At 39.8% G+C, this 22,753-nt stretch overlaps 1 protein-coding gene across 3 annotated transcripts in view; it reads left to right on the top strand.

Moving 5' to 3' along the window:
• The window catches only part of BICC1 (BicC family RNA binding protein 1), a 244,257-nt gene that overhangs the window by 59,453 nt on the left and 162,051 nt on the right, over positions 1-22,753 (top strand). For all 3 annotated transcript variants that reach the window (XM_059662679.1, XM_059662678.1, XM_059662680.1), the window contains exon 2: positions 20,106-20,152. In XM_059662679.1, coding sequence (XP_059518662.1) covers positions 20,106-20,152 — 47 coding nt within the window. The remainder of the gene's footprint in view (positions 1-20,105; positions 20,153-22,753) is intronic.

Raw genomic sequence — 22,753 nt, 5'->3', positions numbered from 1 at the left:
GTGTGTGTGGGGGGGGGTGGGGTGGGGGGCGGGGGGCGGGGAGGGAGGACGCCTGCCTGGCAAATGATCCACAAAAATAAAATGAGGTTGTGCACAAGTGTAGAATATAACCATATGCCCGGCTAGGTATCAGTGGGAAATATTTTACTTGAAAAGAATTTTGCTTTAGAGAAACTGATCTTTGACCAGATCTGCTCCCCGTGATTGAAAGTGGGCTTGCCTTTTCTAGTCCTTTGATCCCCTCTACTTCTTCCTTCCCTCCAAGATCTAAGCAGACACTTGCATCTTTAGGCACCATGTCTCCTCTGCGTCCTGTATTCTACTCTGCACGTGACACACACACACACACACACACACACACACACACACACACACTCATTCACATGGCTTTACCTGCTGTGGAGTCATAAGAACAAATGTGAGGAAGGATTCAGTTCCAGGTGGGCATGGCATGGGGCCTCTTCCCTTGATCCTGACTGAAAAGCACATTCATCTTATCTGTTGCTTGGTGGAAAGTATGGGAAGTTAAGCTCCACTGTTGGGAAGATTATAAAATGTCGCGAGATAACTATTTTGCCGGGTGCTCTGAATATTGGGCACCGCGAGTTATTTTCTAAAGGCTGATGTGTCCACAGCAGTTGAGGTGAGGGTTCCTTTCATGCTGCAGGCACCCAGCCTTTCTAACACATGCCCTGCCTCTGTGGACTGTGGAATGAATGAATTGCTCTGAATTCTAATACCCAGTTCTGTTTCTAGCCTCTGCCATCAAATTTCATAGGTTTGATAACCACATGTAAAGTAGTACTTAGTAAGTTTTCTCAAGATGAGGTGGTGCTATTTTTCTGGAATATATAGGATATATTTCCCAGAATATGACAAACCTTTGGATTCTCTTCATACCTTCCATAATTTTATAAATGTAATTTTATAATGTCCTCAACTTCTCCTTACTGGAAAGAAAATTTCCGCAGAAGCTTTGTTAGAGGAAAAATATGCTCTAATAAATACCTCATTCATTATATTAATTGCCCTTATCTGGACACAGTCCTTTATTTAGGCGTTGTGATGAGAAATAGATGCAGTTTTAGATGTGTGGCTGAATATTAGCTTTGATTAAAGTCAGGATAATATTCTTTGCCTTTTGTCATTTTCCTGTCTTTTTTTCAGGGAGGAGAGTAGTGGAGAAAGTTGGGGACAGATTTTGAGTTAATATCTTTAGAGATAGCCTGTGATGATGCTGATTTTTTAAATTTTAAAAAATATTCATCTGAATTTTTTTTTTTTTTTTAACATTTACCTGTCCCTCTTCTTCTGCCTGTCCTTTCATTCCCACCTGGAAAAGGGTTGGACACAGTACCCGATCCATGTTAACTGCTTGATCAAGGAACATCTCCATTTAAAAATTCTGAGACCGAAAAAAAAAAAAAATTCTGAGACCAGTTTCTCTCCATTTCAAGGGGAGGCGAGGTATAGGGAAGAGAATATTTTCTTAAGAGACTACTTCTTCACAAACTGTTGTTACCTGATTGTCTCCCAACCAACACTCTTACTCTACCCAATGCAGTTCTGATGGTTTTTCACAAAATCTGGAAGAAGAGGGATGGGAGGGAACACCTGCATTTCTTTATATTTTGTGATTCATTATATTTTTGGAAGTTCCTTGGATAAAGGTTGCTCAAGAATCACTTCAAGATGCATCCCCTGAAGCTCAGGTTATTGTTTCCTAATTGCTGGCGGTGAACTTTCTCTCCTCCCTTTGCACTCCTTGTCTCTGTGTGTGAGTGTGCGGGGGGTTCCTCTTGCTTCATACAGCAGCACTGTTTTGAGAAGTTGACTCCCAGCCCTTGCTGTTGTAACAGGCATGTAACATAGCACCCCATTTTTCAAAATCGTTTTTGTTGGCTTGTGATTGCGCTTGTAAAAGGTGCTTATTTGGAAGCCTGCAGCTGTAGTGTTCTGTTTATAACCTCTGAGTAGGTGCAGCTAAGCTCACTGTATTGCACTCGGGGAGAGCTCATGGATTCAGGGCCAGGAAATGGGGAGGCTGAGGCTATCTGGTACCATGGTGGGAGTAGCTTTGGCAGGACCTTCTAGAAGGCAAGCATTCTACTTCGGGTAGATATTTGAAGAATCTGGGCAAGATCTGTTTTGTATATTTATTTTGACTTTGAAATATCCTTTGGAAATCGGACTTTACTGGGGTTAGATGTATGAGAAAATATACATTCATAGAATCCTTATTTCCTCACAAATAGATACTTTAAAAAATGATTAGACTGCTCTAATTGGTTTGGCTCAGTGGATAGAGTGTCGGCCTGTGGACTGAAAGGTCCCGGGTTTGATTCCGGTCAAGGGCATATACCTTGGTTGTGGGCACATCCCCAATAGGAGGTGTGCAGGAGGCAGCTGATCGATGTTTCTCTCTCATCGATGTTTCTAACTCTCCCTTCCTCTCTGTAAAAATCAATAAAATATATTTAAAAAAATGATTAGACTTAGTGATAAAAATTCTTAAATGGTTTTTACTTTTATGGGTCCGAGTAGCTATATCCCAAGAAAATTTGGAAAATAAAGAAAATATAATCATAATATAATTATATTCTTTCTTAGCATACACATTTTGGCCTTAGTTTTTGAGTGTTTATCTAAAGACTAATAGTTACAATCATATTGCACATATGGTTTTATGACCCACTTAAACATTATACCTTATTTTTCCTTTTCAATTGAATAGTTTATTATAATCAATTTTTCTTACTACTTTAAAGTTCTGCAAATCATCTTTTCAAATAACCATAAAATGTTTGAATAAGCACCTATATCTAAATTCTTAATTCTCATATTGCTTTTCTCATGTTTTGCATCAATATTTGTGTCAATAGTTTTCCCTTTTTCTTTTATGTTTTGGATTATATTCTTAGGACCTAGTCTCTTAGAAATAGAACTAGTGGGTCAAGTACATGGAAATAATAGTTTTTCTTTATATAAAGGGTTACTATCATTATATAAATTATAAATGATGAAACCTTTACCTGATATAAAACTTTTAAATTCTCTGGAAAATATACGCTTTTTTAGAAAAGGATGTATTCACGTGTTGTGTATGACCTACTAAAGGTCAAGAATGTATTTTCAAACCTTTCTGAAATTAGGCTAAACAGATTTAGCAAAATCAGAAAGATATTCTAGAGAATTTTTACACCATTTATTGCAGGGAAGGTGCCTCAAGCACAGGCATTCACAATTTGACAGAACATCACTAACTTTCAACCCAGACAGGAGAAGAAATTTTCATTGCTTGTTAGAAAGACTTGAATATTTTGAGACTGCTGAATATTCTAGGCCTAAGACATTTCATTTCTTGAACTTAAGAAAAATTAGTTTAAACTTTCCAAAGTAAACAGTGCAAAAAGCTGCTGAGAAGATGGAACTTTTCAAGAAAATGAATACTTTCAGGCCCACTATGCTTTTATAGCAGATTCAGTTTAATTGAGATAGAATGTAATTCCTGAACCAAAGTTACCACTCTGGGAATAAGAAAAAAGCTATGGCTTAGAATGTGACTACCGTATTTTGCATCGTAAATATACACACATATTTTATGAAAGGAAATCGAGGTAATGGTATCTGTTACAACTTTTATCCTAGGCCAAAGACTATTACCTTAAAATTACTCTTCAAGCATTGTTGAGATGAAAACCACATTTAAAGGTGGTTTTCTGCCTACCGATGAAAAATGAATTCACGTTAACAAACCAAGAACTTTAAATGGAATAAATTATACTCAGATGTTAGGGTTCAATTAGCTTTAACAAAAACAAATGATTCGTTTCAGAGATGAGAATTGATGGCTTAGCCCTCAAAGAGTTTATCATTTTTCAAACCAAATGTCTCGAGAGGAGGCGATCTGCTTAATTTTATAAAAGTAGGCTTGTGATTTATTAGCAGCAAACTGCTGAGTTTCAGAAATCAGAGCTCCCCTAGATGTTTTCCTAGGTCTTCTGAATGAGGATGCCTTGATCTCTAGTGACGTGATTATGCAAAACCACATTTTGTAGAAGGTTGAATTGTGCTATGGAAGCAGGACACAGTGGGAGCGTAGGTGAGATCTCTCTGAGCAAATACTTCTGCTGCCTTTTTTTTTTTTCATATCTGCACTCATTCCATAAACCTGTAGATCATAGACTTGGTCCTTTCAAGGGGAGGAAATAAGTCCTCTCTGACCACTATTATCTTAGCCCTTTAGACAGGCTTTGAGTATAGCAAAGTTTAGAAAGGGACAGAAACAGTTTTAATAATAAAATGTGAGTCAGTAACTGCATTTTTTGGTTAGTACTGAAAAGCAGCTTCTCTAGCTGTAATAATGACATAATTATAATGGATTATAGTAAACTAGAGGCCCGATGCATGAAATTCATGCAAGAGTAGGCCTTGCTTCCCCCGGCTGCCGGCACCAGCTTTCCTCTGGCACCCTGGGACCCGGGCTTCCCTCCGGCTGCTGGTAGGCACCCAGGACCTGGGCTTCCCTCACAGCCCGGCTTCATCCGGAAGGTTGTCAGGAAGGACATCTGGTCTAATTAGCATATTATGCTTTTATTATTATAGATAACCAGAGCCCAGGCATGGCCTTAATGCCTACATTGTTTTATGTTGTCATATTTAAATCCTTTACGTGCCTCAGAGTAGTTGTATCTCTCTAGTCTTGGGGTTAAGGTGAAATGTGATAATCAGCAATGGGCAGCTGGCTAGAGTTATAGAAGGCCCACTTGATGGAGATTTTGGAAATAAAGCATCGATCTCACCATGTGATTCCAGTGATGTCACAATGCCCAAGGCTTAATTGTGGTATGTCTATGAAAATGAAGATTCCTGGGCTCTCATAAAGATTAAAATTCGGTGGAATCTGTGGGCCCAAAACTATGACTTCTTTCATGAGCACACCCCTCTCTTTTAGTGTATCTTGAAGTTGGCATGCCTGCAGTCGACTGGAGTATTAGAGAACCTTTATCCAGTTGGACAAAGAATGCTTGCTTAAGCACACCTGGAGCTATTGGGAGCGTGCAATGAAAAGAGTTTAATTTTGTGATAAATTTATTGACAACTTAAAAGAGTATGGAAAGATCATGTGAATTAATGGTCCATTTGGTAGGTCACTGACAGTGTAGGAAGGAGAAGTGGCATAGATACATACTATTTGGAAGATCATTCATTGACGAAAGGCCATTTCTAAAAGAAACACCCTACCAGTATTGCTCAACAGTGAGTAGCACAGTTCCTTATAGAGCTGGATTCTGTGACCACCTTGGCCATGGGCACTAAATGCCTGCACCATTACCCTCCAAAACGCATCCTGCGACAGTGGCCACCACCACCAACAACCCACATATTTCCAAACACCCCTCTCAGGAGTGGTGCTTTCTTGGGTAAAGCATCAGTGTGTGCCCACCGGAGTTATTCCTGTCCTCAGTCACCGGGGCTCCCCTTCCTCTCTGCTGTCCTGTACCTACGGCTCCTTCAGGAAGCGGTGCTAATTTAAGTGCTCTGAGGCATATAAAAGGGAACCTAAAGTTTTGGAAAGACAGACAGATAGACAGACAGACATGGGTATTCACAGCCATCTCTCTCCCCAGAATTTACTTTTCCATCTCCCCATGTTTCAGTCCTTTCCCACTTTAAGCAGTCAGCTCAGAAGCTCCCTATGAATTTCTGGTGTCTGCGACTCTCATGTAATGTTCAACCTTTAGTCTTGTAATTTTTATTACTGCCTTCAAAGCACTTACTGTTGAGTAAGTCTATAAGTTCTTTGAAGTCAAGGTTGCTGGCTTCCATATATTAAATGCGTATAGAGTGCTTATTTGTATGTTTTAGAGGTGAAAACAGAGCCTTAGGGAGGCTAAACGACTTGTTGGAAGTTACTCCGCTAGTAAATGGCAAACCTAGAGTGGAACCCAGGTTTCTCTGACTTCACAACTTTTATCTTCTTATCGTGTGCCTCAAGTACTAAATAAGTTTTGTTCAAATGAATCAATAAATGAGTCTTTTAGTGTTAAGTTGAATTGGAGTATTCCTGATGGAAGCAAGCATATCTTTACACCCTCCCACCCCTGCACCCATTCTGGTGGGGAGAGTAGCAAACAGACCGCTTTGTCATATTTTTCTGCATATAACCTGAACTTGAAACATGCCTGGAACACATTTGGTTCTGATTTAAAACAAGTTGGCTTGCCCCATTGCCATGTTATTACAAACACAAAAGAAATATAAACTTCATTCCATTAAATAACCATCCACATAAACTCTTAAATAGTTTCATGGTTTTGGACTGGGCCAAAGCTGGATATTAAGGAAATGGTTATTAACATTATATATTTTATTCAAACTACTCTAATTCTTTAACCCTCCCATAACCCTCTCAAAATAACAACCAACCTTTTTCTTCCTCCCTCAAGATGTTCCCAGGAGGTTAAGACAGACACAGCTTTGGTTTCAGCTGCTGACTCTTGCGATTTCGAAATATTCCTTGTTTTCAGTCCTTTGTAGCCTGTTCCAATACTTTCTTCTTGAATCTTTATAATCCTCTTTGGGTAACAGCTCAGTAAGTTATCTCTCGTAGTAACATTGTACAATGGAAGCATAATGTGAACCACAACTGTAATGAAACATTTTATAATCACAATTAAAATAAAACAGGTGAGATTAATTTTAACAATACAGTTTTCTTTGACCCAAGATATAAAAATGGTAGTATTTCAACATATAGTTAAAAAAATTAATGAGATTTTTTACTTTTTCTGTACTAAGTCTTTGAAACCAAGTATGTTTTTCACATTTGGATTCAGACTAGCCACATCTCAGTAGCCGCAAGTGGTGAGTGGTTTTGTTTTGGACAGCGCACCTCTATGAAAAGACCAGCATAAGCTCACTGTGGTGTGTTAGGTATTCATTTCATTAAGTTGAGTGAAGGCCTTCGACACCCTATAGCTTTTGATAAAGCAAGAAGAGTGTTGATTTTAAAAATAAATATTATGTAAATACTCAGAGTTGTCATAAAGTGTTTTTGACCCCAGGACAGACTAAGTGGTGCTTTAAGGATTGCTTATCTAGGAAGAAATAGGCTCTAAATTCTAAAAGCAAGACATTTGACATGACCAAAGTTTCTGTTAATCAGTTGGCATGAGATTTCATTGATGCGTGTTAGAGTCATCAGTCCGTGAGGAAGTCTTCATTGTCAGGCCAACAAGTTTGAAGTCTGAATAAACTCTTAGCCAGAGTTGCTTGAAAAGTTCAAGTTAAATGTTTCTTGAAGCAATTAATGTAACTTAGATGTTCTCAGATTTTGGGGACTATGTTTTTTCCTACATTTGACAGTAACAGATGCTCTCTGAACTAAAAGCTGGTAGACTAGAGCAGCAATTTTCAACTTTCTTCATCTCATGGCACACATAAACTAATGACTAAAATTCTGTGGCACACCAAAAAATATAATTTTTGCCCATCTGACAAAAAGAAGTAAGTGTAACTTTGATTCATTCATACCAGATGGCTATTGTGTTGGCTGTTGTCATTTTTTTTTTTTTTTTTTTTTTACTGACAGTCCAAGGGAAAAGAGGTCAGTGCCCCTGACTAGTCAGGTATTGCATATTTTAAACATTCTTGCAGCACACCCACTGAAAATTGCTGACATAATCTATAATTAGAAATGTACACATAAAAATTTCCTCTTTTTGCTTTATGCATGTTAGAGAATATCTCTGTCTTTTGGTTATTAAATTTAGTTGTGAATCACAGAGGTTTTCCAAATATTGGATTATTTAGTGTTTTCAACTAGAAGTTTCTTATTATAGGCATACGTTGTTAAAACTTCTCCACTGCAAGTGGCATAAAATCAGTATTCCAGTCTAAAAGGGCTAGTTTAATTAGGGTCTGTGTTGTTCTATGCTCGGTACGAATTTATTGACTATCCATTATTTATCTTGGAGAGTGCATTAGTCATTCTGCCTCTTTAGGTAGCTTACATCCACCTTTGACCTTCAGACTTTTGCTGGGCTGTTTTACATACTGTGGACTGAAAGTGATGCTGTGACAAACCAGTAGTGGTAAACTTTGGTTCACTCTCAAATAGGAAGAAGGATTTCAAATGATATTTATCTTTTTTTTCCTAATTAGAAAGTTCAATCTATTTAAAGCATTCTGGATAATACAAAGGAGATATGATAAATGACCCAGTAATTTAACCACTCAAATAGCAATTGTTAACGTTTTGTGTTTGTAGTTTTTCTCTAACATATACACTATATGTCATGCACACATCCATATTTAAAACATAGTTTTGAGGAGATCATTCTGTGCATCCTGTTTTATAGTTTCTTAAACAATTTTGAACATGGGGTTTTCTTTTTCACTGCAAATATAAAACAATAAGAAAGTAACGGAAGAAGAAAACCATTCTTACATATCCAGCTACTATTAAAAATTATATTTATTTTTGTCTGTTTCTTCTTGATTTTTCTCAACAGGCTACGTGATATGTTCACAGTGGACTCTGGGAGGCAGGTAGGAAGTTTTGGAAAGATGAAGTCTGAGAATCCAAGTGCCTACTGTGATATATACAACAGTCAGATGACACTACTCAAGTTTATCCTTGAAAGTATTCTTCAGTTGGTTAGGACACTTTTTTTTTAAAATATATTTTATTGATTTTTAACAGAGAGGAAGGGAGAGAGATAGAGAGTCAGAAACATCGATGAGAGAGAAACATCGATCAGCCGCCTCCTGCACATCTCCTACTGGGGATGTGCCCGCAACCCAGGTACATGCCCTTGACCGGAATCGAACCTGGGACCTTTCAGTCCGCAGGCGGACGCTCTATCCACTGAGCCAAACCGGTTTCGGCGGTTAGGACATTTGAATGATTTTAATCGCAAATTGAAGAAACTTTAAAAATCGGCTTAATATCTACTATTTCTTCAATCAATTCTCAGAGCTTTGCACACAGTCTAGAGCAGGGGTGGGCAAACTTTTTGACTCGAGGGCCACAATGGGTTCTTAAACTGGACCGGAGGGCCGGAACAAAAGCATGGATGGAGTGTTTGTGTGAACTAATATAAATTCAGAGTAAACATCATTACATAAAAGGGTACGGTCTTTTTTTTTTTTTTAGTTTTATTCATTTCAAACGGGCCGGATCCAGCCCGCGGGCCGTAGTTTGCTCACGGCTGGTCTAGAGTGTTAGATATAATTGATGAACATAAAAGTTCTTTGGTGTATGTGGACACTACATCTTCTGCATCTTTTGCTGGTACCTCTTTCAGTAGAATGGGACAAATTGTTAGGGAACTTTTCTGAAAACAGAACTATATGCAAAATAAAATATGTGGCGTAGCTACTTTTGCACATGGATTAAATTGATACCATAAGTGAATGTTTTGAATTTTCAGTAAAATATTTTTACAGGCGAATCAGGCTACCTAATGATTACACATTTATCTTTCAGGTGACCTTAAGGCAGAGCAGCCTTCTTAGTTACAAATGTGCTTAGTTTGGTTGTGTTTAAAAAAAGGGAGGAATGCCCAGAATCTTTACAGATTTGAAGATTTATTTCTCAATTATTTTTTATAGTTTGAACTTGTTTTTTTTTCCTGCTCAAATTCTACAGGGGTGAAGAAACCCATTGCTTATCAAGGGAATGTTGAAAGATACTCTATACTATGCTTTAAATATGAAATGCATAGTCCTGTGTTTTTTGATTTGGCTTTGTAAAGCATAGGATGTTATAATGGAAAAGCATTTCAGAATGAAAGGGACATTTAAACATGTTTCCATATGCCTATGAAGAACTTAACATTGAGTCCCCCCCCCCCCCTTTAATTCAGTAATTAACTAGACTTGCCCCTGTAGTTTGGGGGACTGTAATAGTTTACACCTGTTTCAACTTTTGCTGTTTTTATTGGCCATTGCTTTTGCCATCCCATATTTCTTGTGAAGCAAAAATATGAAATAAAATATGGCAAAGCACTGGAGAAATTATAATAAACATAAAAAATGAATTGTTCAGCTAAAAATATGAAATGCTTTACCTGCACAACCCATGAAGCCATGTTTCAGTAGTATTGAAATAATTTACTCTTTGTCATGAAAATAAAGACAATTGCTTTCATTGGCAAGAATAATCCAAGGTTTATATAATCAAACGATTAAATTTTGGAACATCAAGCAGAAGTCATATTGTAAAGTCAGTTAGGAAAAGACTGCTAAATCATTATGTGTGTTCATGTTACTGTGGAATAAAAAAGATGAGGATGTATCAGTGTATGGGAATGTGAAGACTCAATAGAACTGTTACACCACAGAATATAATCAGACTTCAAAGGTCAAGGAATGCCATGACATCAAGTATGGGTTGGCTCATTTCACAGGCAACATTTCCACCTCCAAATATACTGAAGAGAAAGCCATTGAATTAAGATATTATACCTCATATTTTTCCTTGCAATCCAATTCTCAAGTGGACTGTCTAGAAGCAACCTTTATTCTTCAGACCTATCATTAGCTGCCTCATTCTAGTGTTGGGTTAAAAGTAGAATGACTAACTTTTTAGTGCACCGGCTAGAGTGAGAATAGCTAACTTGTAGTTCTATTAAGTTTAATTTGGGTAGAGTTGTGACTGAAAAGATCTTTGGGAAAGTTGTCAGTAGAACTGAATTTTAATTTTGGCTTTATCTCACTGGTTGGATGGCTTTGGATATATGGGCCAAGGTTGTAGTTAAATGAGGTCACGGTCTTGACTATTTTTATTCTCCAGAATGGGACTTAAATATTTGTGGAATAAAAGATTGAACGTTTCTTTGTTCTTTTTTGAGTCTGTAAAATGACCATCTTAAATAATACCTAAGTTTGTGGGAATAGAAGGATCATACCTCAACATAATAAAAGCTATATATGACAAACCCACAGCCAACATCATACTCAATGGGCAAAAACGAAAACCATTTCCCCTAAGAACAGGAACAAGACAGGGATGCCCACTCTCACCACTCCTGTTTGTCATAGTACTGGAAGTACTAGCCATTGCGATCAAACAAGAAGAAGAAATAAAAGGCATCCAAATTGGAAGAGAAGAAGTAAAACTGTCATTCGCAGATGACATGATACTGTACATAGAAAACCCTAAAGACTCCATCAAAAAATTATTAGACTTAATAAATGAAATTGGCAATGTAGCAGGATACAAAATTAATGCCAAGAAATCTATGGCATTTATATACACCAGTAGTGAACTTACAGAAAGAGAGACTAAAAAAGCAATCCTATTTACCATCGCACCAGAAAAATTAAGATACCTAGGAATAAACTTATCTAAGGAGGTAAAAGACCTGTACTCGGAAAACTATAGGACACTGAAAAAGAGACAGAGGAAGACATAAACAGATGGAAGAACATACCGTGTTCATGGATTCGTAGAATCAACATCATTAAAATGTCCATACTACCCAAAGCGATCTATAAATTCAGTGCACTCCCCATTAAAATACCAACGGCATATTTCACAGACCTAGAACGAACTCTCCAAAAATTCATCTGGAATAAAACAACAACCCTGAATAGCTGCAGCAATCCTGAGAAAGAAGAACAAAGTAGATGGGATTTCAATACCAGACATCAAGCTGTATTACAAAGCCACTGTTCTCAAAACTGCCTGGTACTGGCACAAGAACAGACATATAGACCAATGGAATAGACTAGAGAACCCAGAAATTGACCCAAACCACTATGCTCAATTAATATATGACAAAGGAGGCAAGAACATACAATGGAGTCAAGACAGTCTCTTCAGGAAATGGTGTTGGGAAAATTGGACAGATACATGCAAAACAGTGAAACTAGACCACCAACTTATACCATACACAAAATAAACTCAAAACGGATAAAGGACTTAAACATAAGATGGGAAACCATAAAAATACTAGAGGAATCCACAGGCAGCAAAATCTCAGACATATGCCGAAGCAATATCTTCACCGATACAGCTCCTAGGGCCATGGAAAGTAAAGAGAAAATAAACAAATGGGATTACATCAAAATAAAAAGCTTCTGCAGAGGAAAAGAAACCATTAACAAAACAACAAGAAAGCCCACTGTGTGAGAGAACATATTTGCCAATGTTATCACCGATAAGGGTTTAATCTCCAACATTTACAGGGAATTCATACAACTTAACAAAAGGAAGATAAACAACCCAATCAAAAAGTGGGCAACAGACCTAAATATATACTTTTCGAAAGAAGACAGAAGGATGGCCAAGAGACATATGAAAACATGCTCAAAGTCACTAATCATCCGAGAGATGCAAATCAAAATGACAACGTGGTACCATCTCACACCTGTCAGAATGGCCATCATCAACAAATCAACAAATGACAAGTGCTGGCGAGGATGCGGAGAAAAAGGAACCCTTGTGCACTGCTGGTGGGAATGCAGACTGGTGCAGCCACTGTGGAGAACAGTATGGAGTTTCCGCAAAAACCTAAAAATGGACCGATCTCCCAGTGATGCCACTTTTAAGAATATATCCCAAGAAACTAGAAACACCAATCAGAAAGGATATATACACCCCTATGTTCATAGCAGCACAGTTCACCATAGCTAAGATCTGGAAACAGCTGAAGTGCCCATCAGCAGATGAATGGATTAGAAAACTGTGGTACATTTACACGATGGAATACTATGCTGCTGTAAAAAAGAAGGAATTCTTACCATTTGCAGCAGCATGGATGGACCTGGAGAGCATTATGTTAAGCGAAATAAGCCAATCAGAGAAAGATAAATATCACATGCTCTCTCTCATTTATGGAATATAATGAGCAACATAAACTGATGAACAAAAACAGATCCAGAGACAGAGAAGCATCAATCAGACTGTCAAACCTCGGAAGGGAGGGGAGGGTGGTGTTAAGGGGAAGAGATCAACCAAAGGACTTGTATGCATGCTTATAAGCCCAACCAATGGACACAGACACCAGGGGGGTGAGGGCATGAGTGGGGGTGTGTGAGGGCAATGGGGCGATAAGGACACATATGTAATACCTTAATAAAGAAAAAGAAAAAAGAAAAAAAATACCTAAGTTTATAAAAAAAAAATGTTCCCCAAGTTCCTTTCTCCCAGTCTCTCACTTCTTCAGTGTTTGTATTTTGATATTAAAGATTTTAGAGTAAGTTTGAGAATTGCACTTTCATATTTGAGCATAAAAGGATTTCTGTCTGTGGGGAGAGAATACTCTGGTGAAATATTATTCTCCCTTGATTGGCTTCTTTGGGCTTGACAGCTTTGCTTGAGTGTGGTCAGTGAAAGTCCGGCAGGAGACCTGGGAACCTGGGAATTAGGTAAGAACACTCCCGGCAAAGCTCCAGTGACTGGGACCAGCCATGGTTTGTACCTGTGATCTAACCATGAATCCAACCAGATTCTTTTACAAGGGCACTTGTGGTCTTGGGAAATGGATACTTCTCAGGATTTAGGGGAAAATAGGCTCACATTTGGAGTTTCTCAGACATACACATCTACACTAATAAAAGAGAAAAATGGTAATTGGCGTACGACGATACCCTTTTCATTGGCTAATCAGGGCTATATGCAAATTAACTGCCAACTAAGATTGGCAGTTAACTGCCAACAAGATGGCGGTTAATTTGCATATGTAGGCACAATGCAGGGAGGCAAAAGGGAAAGCAGGAAGAAGCCCCCTGCCACTGACAGTGATCGGAAACCCAGGGGGGAGCTAAGAACTGGGGGGCAGGGCATAGGCGGCCCTGGGGCCGCCTTTGCCCTGCCCCCCAGCCATGATCGGAGAATCAGGCGCCTTTTCCGCCCTGGCCAGTGATAGCAGGAAGTAGGGGTGGAGCCAGCGATGGGAGCTGGGCACGGTCGAAGCTGGCAGTCCCAGGAGCTAGGGGTCCCTTGCCTGGGCCTAAAGCAGAGCCCACGATCGCGGGGCCGCTGCAGCTGTGGGTCCCCGCTGCCCGGGCCGGACGCCTAGGCCAGAGGCGTCAGGCCTGGGCAAGGGGCCGATCCTGCGATTGGAGGGTGATGGGGGTCAACGCCTGAGGGCTCCCAGTATGTGAGAGGGGGCAGGTTGGGCTGAGGGACACTCCCCCCCGCCCCACACCCAGTGCACGAATTTCGTGCACCGGGCCCCTAGTTTGGCATAAAAAAGAACAGCAATTTTTGGTGCCAAAGAGTTTGCCATTTGGCTCCCCTCAAATCATAAGGTTGCTAAAAGGTGCAAGTTTCTGGTTAAATCTTAGTTGTTTTTCTGGAACAAAGTTAAGTATAGCTGGGGTCTAACTAAGGAAATTCCCCCCTTTTTATTCATTCTGGGATTGAAAGGCCATTCTATGAAGTCTGTTCAGACTTGGAATGAAGGGACATTTCAAGGTTGTGACATAATGAGTTTGTCATGAACAAAATAAGTGTCCTAAAGGAGGTTTCTGTAATAAAATATAGTTGTATCATGAAATCTTAACTGACGAATTCCAAGTTGTGTAAGAGTTCTGTGTGGGTGAAAGGGGTGATTAGCTGCCTTCCTTCTTCATAGGCTTTTGAAAATACCTTGGATTCTAAAATTTCTTTTCAAAGATGAGTTTCCTTGATGTCACTAGAATTTTTTCAAAATGTTGTGTCCTGGTATGTAGTGTTCATTGCCATGCAATTGTGTTATATATTAGACCCCTTTAAACTATTTTTAGCTTTAGAGATAAAGACAGCCCAAGAGGTAGCAGAATTGAAGTCCCTCCAAGGCACTTAATAATAAGTCTGTATCATTAGTTTTGGGTATTGATGTTTTACCTTGCCTGGGTGACCTCCTTTAGCTAGGATCAACCACATTTGCTAGTTTATTTAGAAAGAGTAAGCTTTTGTTCTTAAAATTGGCTCTTAATGTTTTTTTTTTTTTTTTTTTTTTTTTTGCCTAGAAACTCAAGTTTCAAAATTGCTTTAATAAAGTTGAACACTAGTCAGAAGCCAATAGAACACAGCTTCATAGCAATAAGTGGAAAGTAGTAATAATAATAGCAAAACACTTCTATGTCACTCACCAGATACCCTTTCAAATGTTAAGACTGGAGGGAAATAAAAAGCACATATATAATGTAGGATGGTATGTTCTCAGCTTATACAGGGGGAAAGAGTTGAGGTTCTCATTTAAGGAAATATTAAAAGTTTCTATTTTTATGGCATTCTGCTGAAGGACTAAAAGTTGGTAATATATCTTTGTACTTTTAAAGACAGAATGCAGTAAAAAAAGTGGTAGGTATGAAGACTACATAAGAAAAATAAAACATTTCAAAAAATCAGCTTTTAGGCATTGTGTCACTTATAATTGTGTGACACATTATTTAATCCTCACCATAATCCCTATAGGTAAATGTTATTATCACTATATTGTGGATGAGGAAATTAGGCTGCAGCAAATAAGTAGCTGTCTCTCAGTTGGCTGCGATGTCCAGATATCCAGGTTAAATATGGACTCTTTGTTATTATTTAATTTACACTTTCAAAAAAATATATTTTTACTGATTTCAGAGAGAGGAAGGGAGAGGGAGAGAGAGATTGAAACATCAATGATGAGAGAGAATCACTGATTGGCTGCCTCCTGCATGCCCCTTACTGGTGATCGAGCCTGCAACCCAGGCATGTGCCCTTGACCAGAATTGAACCCAGGACCCTTCAGTCCGCAGGCTGACTCTCTATACATTGAGCCAAACCAGCTAGGGCTAACTTATACTTTTGGTAAGTTAAATAATTGGTGACCAATAAAAGCCTGAGTGGAAAAAAGTGAAGGTTATAAAATTATACATTTCCTACAGATTATTGCTAAGAGAAAGCTCATATGCATTTTGTTCCAGTTATCTATTTCTGAGTAGCAAATCTCTTAAAGGTATAAAACAGCAGTCAGTTTAATATGTCCACAGGTCCTCCTGGCCAGGAATTAGGCATGGTGCGTAGGAATGGCTTGTCTCTGCTCCACAATTGCCAGGGTCCAGCCCCAGCAGGTCCAGGGGTCCCCGAAGGTGTGGACGGAGTCGGCGAAGAAGGAATGACACAGAGGCAGAATTCAGTTGATCAGCATGGTTGGGTTCTCTTGCCTGGTTCTATTGCCAGGTTATGTAGGTTCTCCAGCCAATTTCTGTAGTCAGGTTCAGTCCAGGATCCCTTCCATGTTCTCTCCAGCGAAGCTCCTCCATCTCCAGGTTCCGCATAGGTTCTGTCTTCTGAATTCTGTCCTAAGCTCTGTCTCTTTCTGTCTTGTTACATCTGTATTTATACCAGTTGATTCAATCCTATCAATCTCTATTACAAAGGTTAGGGCGTTTCTTATCTCCATTCCAGGGAGTAAAGATTATGCAGCTTTAAGCATGATTGTTTGTAGTTAAAGTGATTAATTACCCGCCTGGCACTTAGTTAAAAGGTTTTATTCCCTCCCTAACTTCAGGGGAAAATCCCTACCTGGGGAAACAACCTTTCTCGGAGAGGTGACCTTGGTTAAAACACACAGCGCTAAGGGGAGCAAACATATTAAGAACCGTATGCTATATATGCCAGGTCCCTTGAAACAGCAAGGATGGACTGGCTCCCGGCAAATTCCCCCTTTTTTATTTTTTAAAAGCAGGCATTAAAAAGAAAAACCTCAAATGCTCTCTTATATCCATTTTAAGAATAGGATTGGCGCTTTCCGCTATTATCTGAGTCCTGATCTATCACCCCAGGGAGAGCTTGCCAATCCTGCACTTTCCCGGGGTAGAAAGGCTGCAGTGGGGTTAAGGATAAGGCTCCTTGGGCCTACCTTCTCCCATGCCATTACATTTACCTTTCCTTCCTCAGAAAAGCATGGACATACTTCTTGTATAAAATGTTCTGTCTGACTGGGAGTAACCTTAATTCCTCTGCTAGCAAGCATATGTGTTAAAAGATCAATACAGAGTCTTATTTCTTTAGACTCAGTATGGCACATCTTCTTAATCTAAAGATCAATACAGAGTCTTCTTTCTTTGGACTCAGTATGGCACATCTTCTCAATCTAAGAATCAATACAGAGTCTTCTTTCTTTGGACTCAGTATGGCACATCTTCTCAATCTAAGAATCAATACAGAGCCTTCTTTCTTTGGACTCAGTAAGGCACATCTTCTCAATCTAAGTTCTGTACTATCCACCTTCTTACCCTACTTATCCTCTATAGGGGGGTCTGTAGCACCCTGGTGGAGTCCTATCCGTCCTGAGTGTGGGGTTTCTCAATGGGGGGGGGCTTACCTAGGGGAATCCTTTTCCAGGGGTCCCCAAAGGTGTGGACGGAGTCGGCGAAGACTATCCACCCTTTTCCTATGGTGGAGTCCTATCCGTCCCGAGTGCGGGGCGCTTACCTAGGGGTCCCTGTTCGGGCGCCAGATGCCGGGGTCCAACCCCAGCAGGTCCAGGGGTCCCCAAAGGTGTGGACGGAGTCGGCAAAGAAGGAAGGACACGGAGACAGGGTTCAGTTGATCAGCAGCCTAGCCAGGATCTCCAGCCAAGTTCTGGTCTCGATCTCCAGAGAGGTTCTGCTCAGGTTCTCCAATCAGGTTCAGTCACCAGGTTCTAGTCAGGCTCTCCTGCCAATCTCTGCAGTCAGGTTCAGTCCAGGATCCCCTGCCATGCTCTCTCGCCAGGCTCTGCCTCCAGGCTCTGAGGCCAGTCCCGGTCCAGGATCCTCCGGCATGCTCTCGCCAGCGAAGTTCTTCTGTCTCTAGAGAACGTTCTGTGTAGGTTCTGTGCCTAGGCTCTGTCTCTCTTGGTCCTGTCTTCCAAGCCCTGTGTTCTAAGTTCTGTGTTCTAAATTCTGTGTTCTGAATTCTGTCTCATGAGTTCTGTCTGTAAAAGCTTTAATGTTGATACATTTCCAAGTTAGGGAGAGAAAGTCAGAATCTGTAGAGTTAACTACAAAAAATCTTTCTGTGGAAATATGTGCTTCAAATGCTCACGTCCATGTGTGCGCTTGATTCATGCTGTTGATGGTGTATTTTTGCAAAAAGTAAAGTTAAGATGCTGTTGGCATTATGTATTAGTGTTTTGCTGCTGTATCTAATTACCACTAGTGGCATACAACATTAATTTATTACCTTACGTTTTGGAGATCAGAAGTCTGAAATGGGTTTCATTGGGCTACATCAAGGTGTTGGCAGAGCTGTGCTTTCTGCAGAGTCTCTGAAGGAGAATCCATTTCCTTACTTTTTCTAGCTATTGAAGGCCGCCGACAGTCCTTGGCTTATGGCCCCTTCTGCCATCTTCAAAGCCAGCAGCATAGTATACCTGTATCTTTCTCCTCTTCACCTCTCTTGTTTGTCGTCACACACCCTTCTCTGTATGTTTTTTATTGTCACATTGCTTTTTTGGACTCTGAGCTTTCTTCTTCCTTCTTGTAAGGGTCCCTGTGATTTCATTGGATCCACCTGGATAATTTAGAGTAATCTATCTCAAGATTCTTAATTTAATCACACCTGTAAAATACCCTTTGCCATGTAAAGTAACATATTGATAGGTTCCATGGATTGGGACATGAACATTTTTACGGGGTGTTACTTAGCCTGCCACACATTAGAATACAATTTTTAATTCTTTATCTTTTTAGCTACTGTTTTCATACTTTCCTTCAAATTGCCCTTGGTAAGCACGGAGACCTGTACTCTGCGCTCTCTTTTTTTGGATGAAAACATATTGATAAAAACATATCCCAAAATTGTAGATGTCTTGTCATTTATTTATTTATTTTTTAATTATCTTTAATTTCTTTATTGGTTAAGGCAGTGGTCAGCAAACTGTGGCTTGCAAGCCACATGCGGCTCTTTGGCCCTTTGAGTGTGGCTCTTCCACAAAATACCACTTGCGGGCGCGCACGTACAGTGCGTTTGAAACTTCGTGGCCCATGCGCAGAAGTCGGTATTTTGTGGAAGAGCCACACTCAAGGGGCCAAAGAGCTGCATGTGGCTCGCGAGCCGCAGTTTGCCAACCACTGGGTTAAGGTATTACAAATGTGTCCTTATCCCCCTATTAAATGTGACATTAAACCTGTGAAAAAATAATTTATAATATTGTTATTATCTTGAGGGTAGAGATAATTTCTTCGAGTTTTGAGTCCTCCACCAAACAGAATGACCTGCCTTACTTCTTGGGTCTTTAATCATTTTAATAAGTTCCAGGAGTTACTGCTCCAGCTCCTTTCTTTGTCCAGGCCGGGGTGGCTTCTCCAGTGAATCCCTGTTCTTCTGCACTGGAATCTGAGGCCCATTTGGTGTTTATCCTCTGAAGGATGCACTTTGAGGCTATTGCAAGCAAGATAAAATCCCCTCTCTCCCTTTAGTCACATTTCCCACCTCTGCCTCCACAGATAAAAAAATGCTCACAGAATCTTAAGATGTTTGAACATAAAGAGCTGGGTTTGTCCTGTGTTTATAGGCTACCTCTTAGATATAAAAAGACTGTTCAAATACAGTGACCTTTTAAGTAATCTCACATGAAGTTTTATTGTTGTCTGTGACGTTACCATTACCATTTAATTCTGATGTGTTTTTCCCCCTCTTTATATAAGCCAATGAAGGAGTGAATTAAAGTAGCATATAATGCCGTCAGAAATCCAAGTAGAGAATATAGTCATTGCACAGTATAAAACTGACCCAGCTCAGCAGGCCATGTTCTCTGAGCCCCGGTTGAACAGGCAGCTTCAGGTCTGGGATTGATTACAGACAGGAAGTGCTGAGAGCACTACTGCCGATTATATTGGTGGTAGCGTTTGTTCATATAGTTCTTTAACTATGAAAGGAGATTCCTTTCATCTGTGTGTGACAAGAGATGTGTGAGTCTTTCAGACAGGAAGAGGAGCTGGAAGTATAATTGTTTGGACTAGTGTTTTACTCTTTATTCCTTTCATATCCCTGATGAGGCCTGTTAGCAGACACTGAGGTTTGGGAGAACAAGAATGGCATCTTGTTTACCTCTGGATTCTCCTACCTGATACTTGAGAGTTTTTGAATACACAGGTTGCAAAAAAGGAACGATTTTAAATGTATACATTTTTATTTACAGCTGCTGCCGAAGGAAAAGGCAAAAGTGGGGAAGACTTTTTTCAAAAGGTAAGTTGCTTTTTACTCCTGCCTTGGTGATAATTAAGGAGAAATATACCCATACCCATCTCAGTAGAAACCCCCGAACGTTCCCCTTCCATGTGAAAGGGAATAGGTTCGTTCTTGATAAGATAGCCGGAGATGCTCAGGGCGAGGTAAGGGTGGGATGCTGTGTGTCACTTAACCATTCTAAAAAGGCTCCTTCTGGGCAAATCTAATGAGGTTTTTACTTGGAGACCAGGAGGGCTGCCAGGTATACTGTCCTGATTATCTTCTTTTATTGCTGCTCCCTTTTTTTGCTCTTCCCCAAACATAGGAGGAGTCCCTCACAGCTTTCCTCATTTCCAGTAAGCATGACTGTGGGCGGGATGTACCTTTCGACCTACTTGCTCACAATCAGTAGCCGTGGTCACTTCTGTCCCCGGGTGTCCTCTGAAAGTTCTGGTCTTCAATGAAGACAGTGTGCCATCACATATAGCAAAGGGAAATAGGAGTGGAGCTGATTAAACAATGAGTATGAGAAACTATGAAGAGCAGTTGACTAATTCTGATCAGCTCAGTTTCTTAAAATAGCTGTCTTATATAAGGGAAGATGCCTATTGTTTCAGAGAAATTGATTCTAGTTTATGTGTTGTTGTTTTTTTTTACTTATTTGGCTTTATTGTGTTTGTGTCTTTGCTCTTGGGGTCTAGAAAGTGTGTGTAGGAACAAACATGTAGGGTACCTTAGGGGAAGGGAAGAGGGAAAATATAGCAGCAACTATGGATGAGATTCAATACTGCTGCAGAGGGTCATCAAGCCTTGGGAAAACACCTCTGTGTAATCAGACATGGCCTTTACAAGGCTCTTTATTCTCTTGACTTCTGTGTGATCTGCTTTCTTTTCTTTTTTTTTTTTTTTGTCAACTTCATCATTCATCTGCATTCTCTGCCAAGAGTATTAAAAGCAAATATTTTCAGAGCTGATGCTTATATTGCCATTTCTTCATTCTGAAAATATTTATTTACCACCTGCTGTGTGCTACACACTGGAGAGACCAAAATGAGCAAGGCATCATCCCTGCCCTAAAGGAATTAGTCTGGTGTCTGGTGATATCGTCACAGAAATAGCAGGAGAGTCTGGGGCCATGGAGGATTAAGCACTTAACTGGGACTTTAGGAGATTAGGAAGGACTTCTTGAGGTCTTCAGAAGAGTGGACGTTAGCCATGTGAGGAGGTAGGCTTGGTGGGTTGGAAGGCATTCTAGGCGAAGACCCAGAATGTAAGAAGGCTCAGAGGTGGAAAAATTTATGTGGCGCTCATACTCCAAACATTTGCCTGGCACATAACATACGAGGGGTTCATAGTGCAAGGTGAGCTACAGTATCCTATATGATGAAATACCTTCTTTTAAAGGGGTGGGGTGGGGGACGCTATCCTAAAGGGCTTTAAAATTTTTAAAAAATTAAAAATGCTATGTAGGCCAAATAGAATGTGCCAGACCACAGTTTTCCATCCCTGCTTTAGGGTCAGGCTATTGAAGTTTTATGTACTATGCCTGAAGCCTTTGACTTGGCAGTATCTGACATTGGTTAATATCCAACTTGTCCTTAATACCTGGGCATTTCGGAATGCCCAGCCTTCCTCTAGGGCAGGCTTGCCACAAGGGGAAGAAAACAGAGGACAGAGCAGAAATCTCAGATTTGTCTTGGGTTGGCCTGATCGGACAAATAGATGATATTTGTGGAAGGAATTTTTTTTTTTTCATTGTTCTTTAACTTGCAGATAAATGTAAAAAGCAGACGGTTCAGCTTTGTATGACTCAGACATTTTAAAAGCTGAATCAAAACACAGCATATGTGGTCATAAAGGACCTTCATTCTTAGAAGATTTGCTAATATTTATCACTCTTTGTGGAGCCCTATATACATTCCAGCAGTTTAAATAGGAACACATGCTTGAATCCAGGAACATGTGTGTGTCCCACACGCTATGAGTTGGAATTGTAGATTCTATTCATGGTTACAGGTTAATGAGGTCCCTGAATAACTAAATGAGAATAGTTTTAATCTCATTTTCTTCTTTAATTCATTAGATAGAAAGTGTCTTCCGATAGACAAGTGCCCATATAGGATTTGGATACTTAACTCTGGAAAAAACCTGTAACTTAATAAAAGGCAAACATCCCAAATTCCAGAAGAGTAATTTTCTGTTTTGACCAGACAGAAATAGACATTATGGTTCATCGACAGTAGAATGAAGTAATGGAGAAGGGTTGGATTGTCCTCCAGGAACTTCCTCCTAGTCACACATATTCCAGTTTCATGTAATGACATTTGGGGAAACATTTAAGAACAAGAAATAGGCCATATTGCTGGTCATTAGCATCTTTGAAAAATACTTTTCTTCTTCCAGAGTAATGAAATTCAGAGGCTCTATGTGCTTATTAGAACGTGTTTTGGCTTTGACTCCAGGTGTGTATCACAAACCAAAATTAAAACCTCTCTGGTTTTAAAATTTAAAATTTGACTACCATATTATGTAAAAAAAACATCTTAGTCTGGAAGGATACCTTCCCAGCTTCATACTGGCTCTCCCTAAAGAGGGGATTGGAGGAGGAGTGTGAAACTT

This window comes from Myotis daubentonii, chromosome 13 (genome assembly GCF_963259705.1).
Source record: "Myotis daubentonii chromosome 13, mMyoDau2.1, whole genome shotgun sequence".
Taxonomy (NCBI): Eukaryota; Metazoa; Chordata; class Mammalia; order Chiroptera; family Vespertilionidae; genus Myotis; species Myotis daubentonii.
Note: the sequence above shows the minus strand (reverse complement) of the source record. Positions and strands in the feature narration are given on the sequence as shown.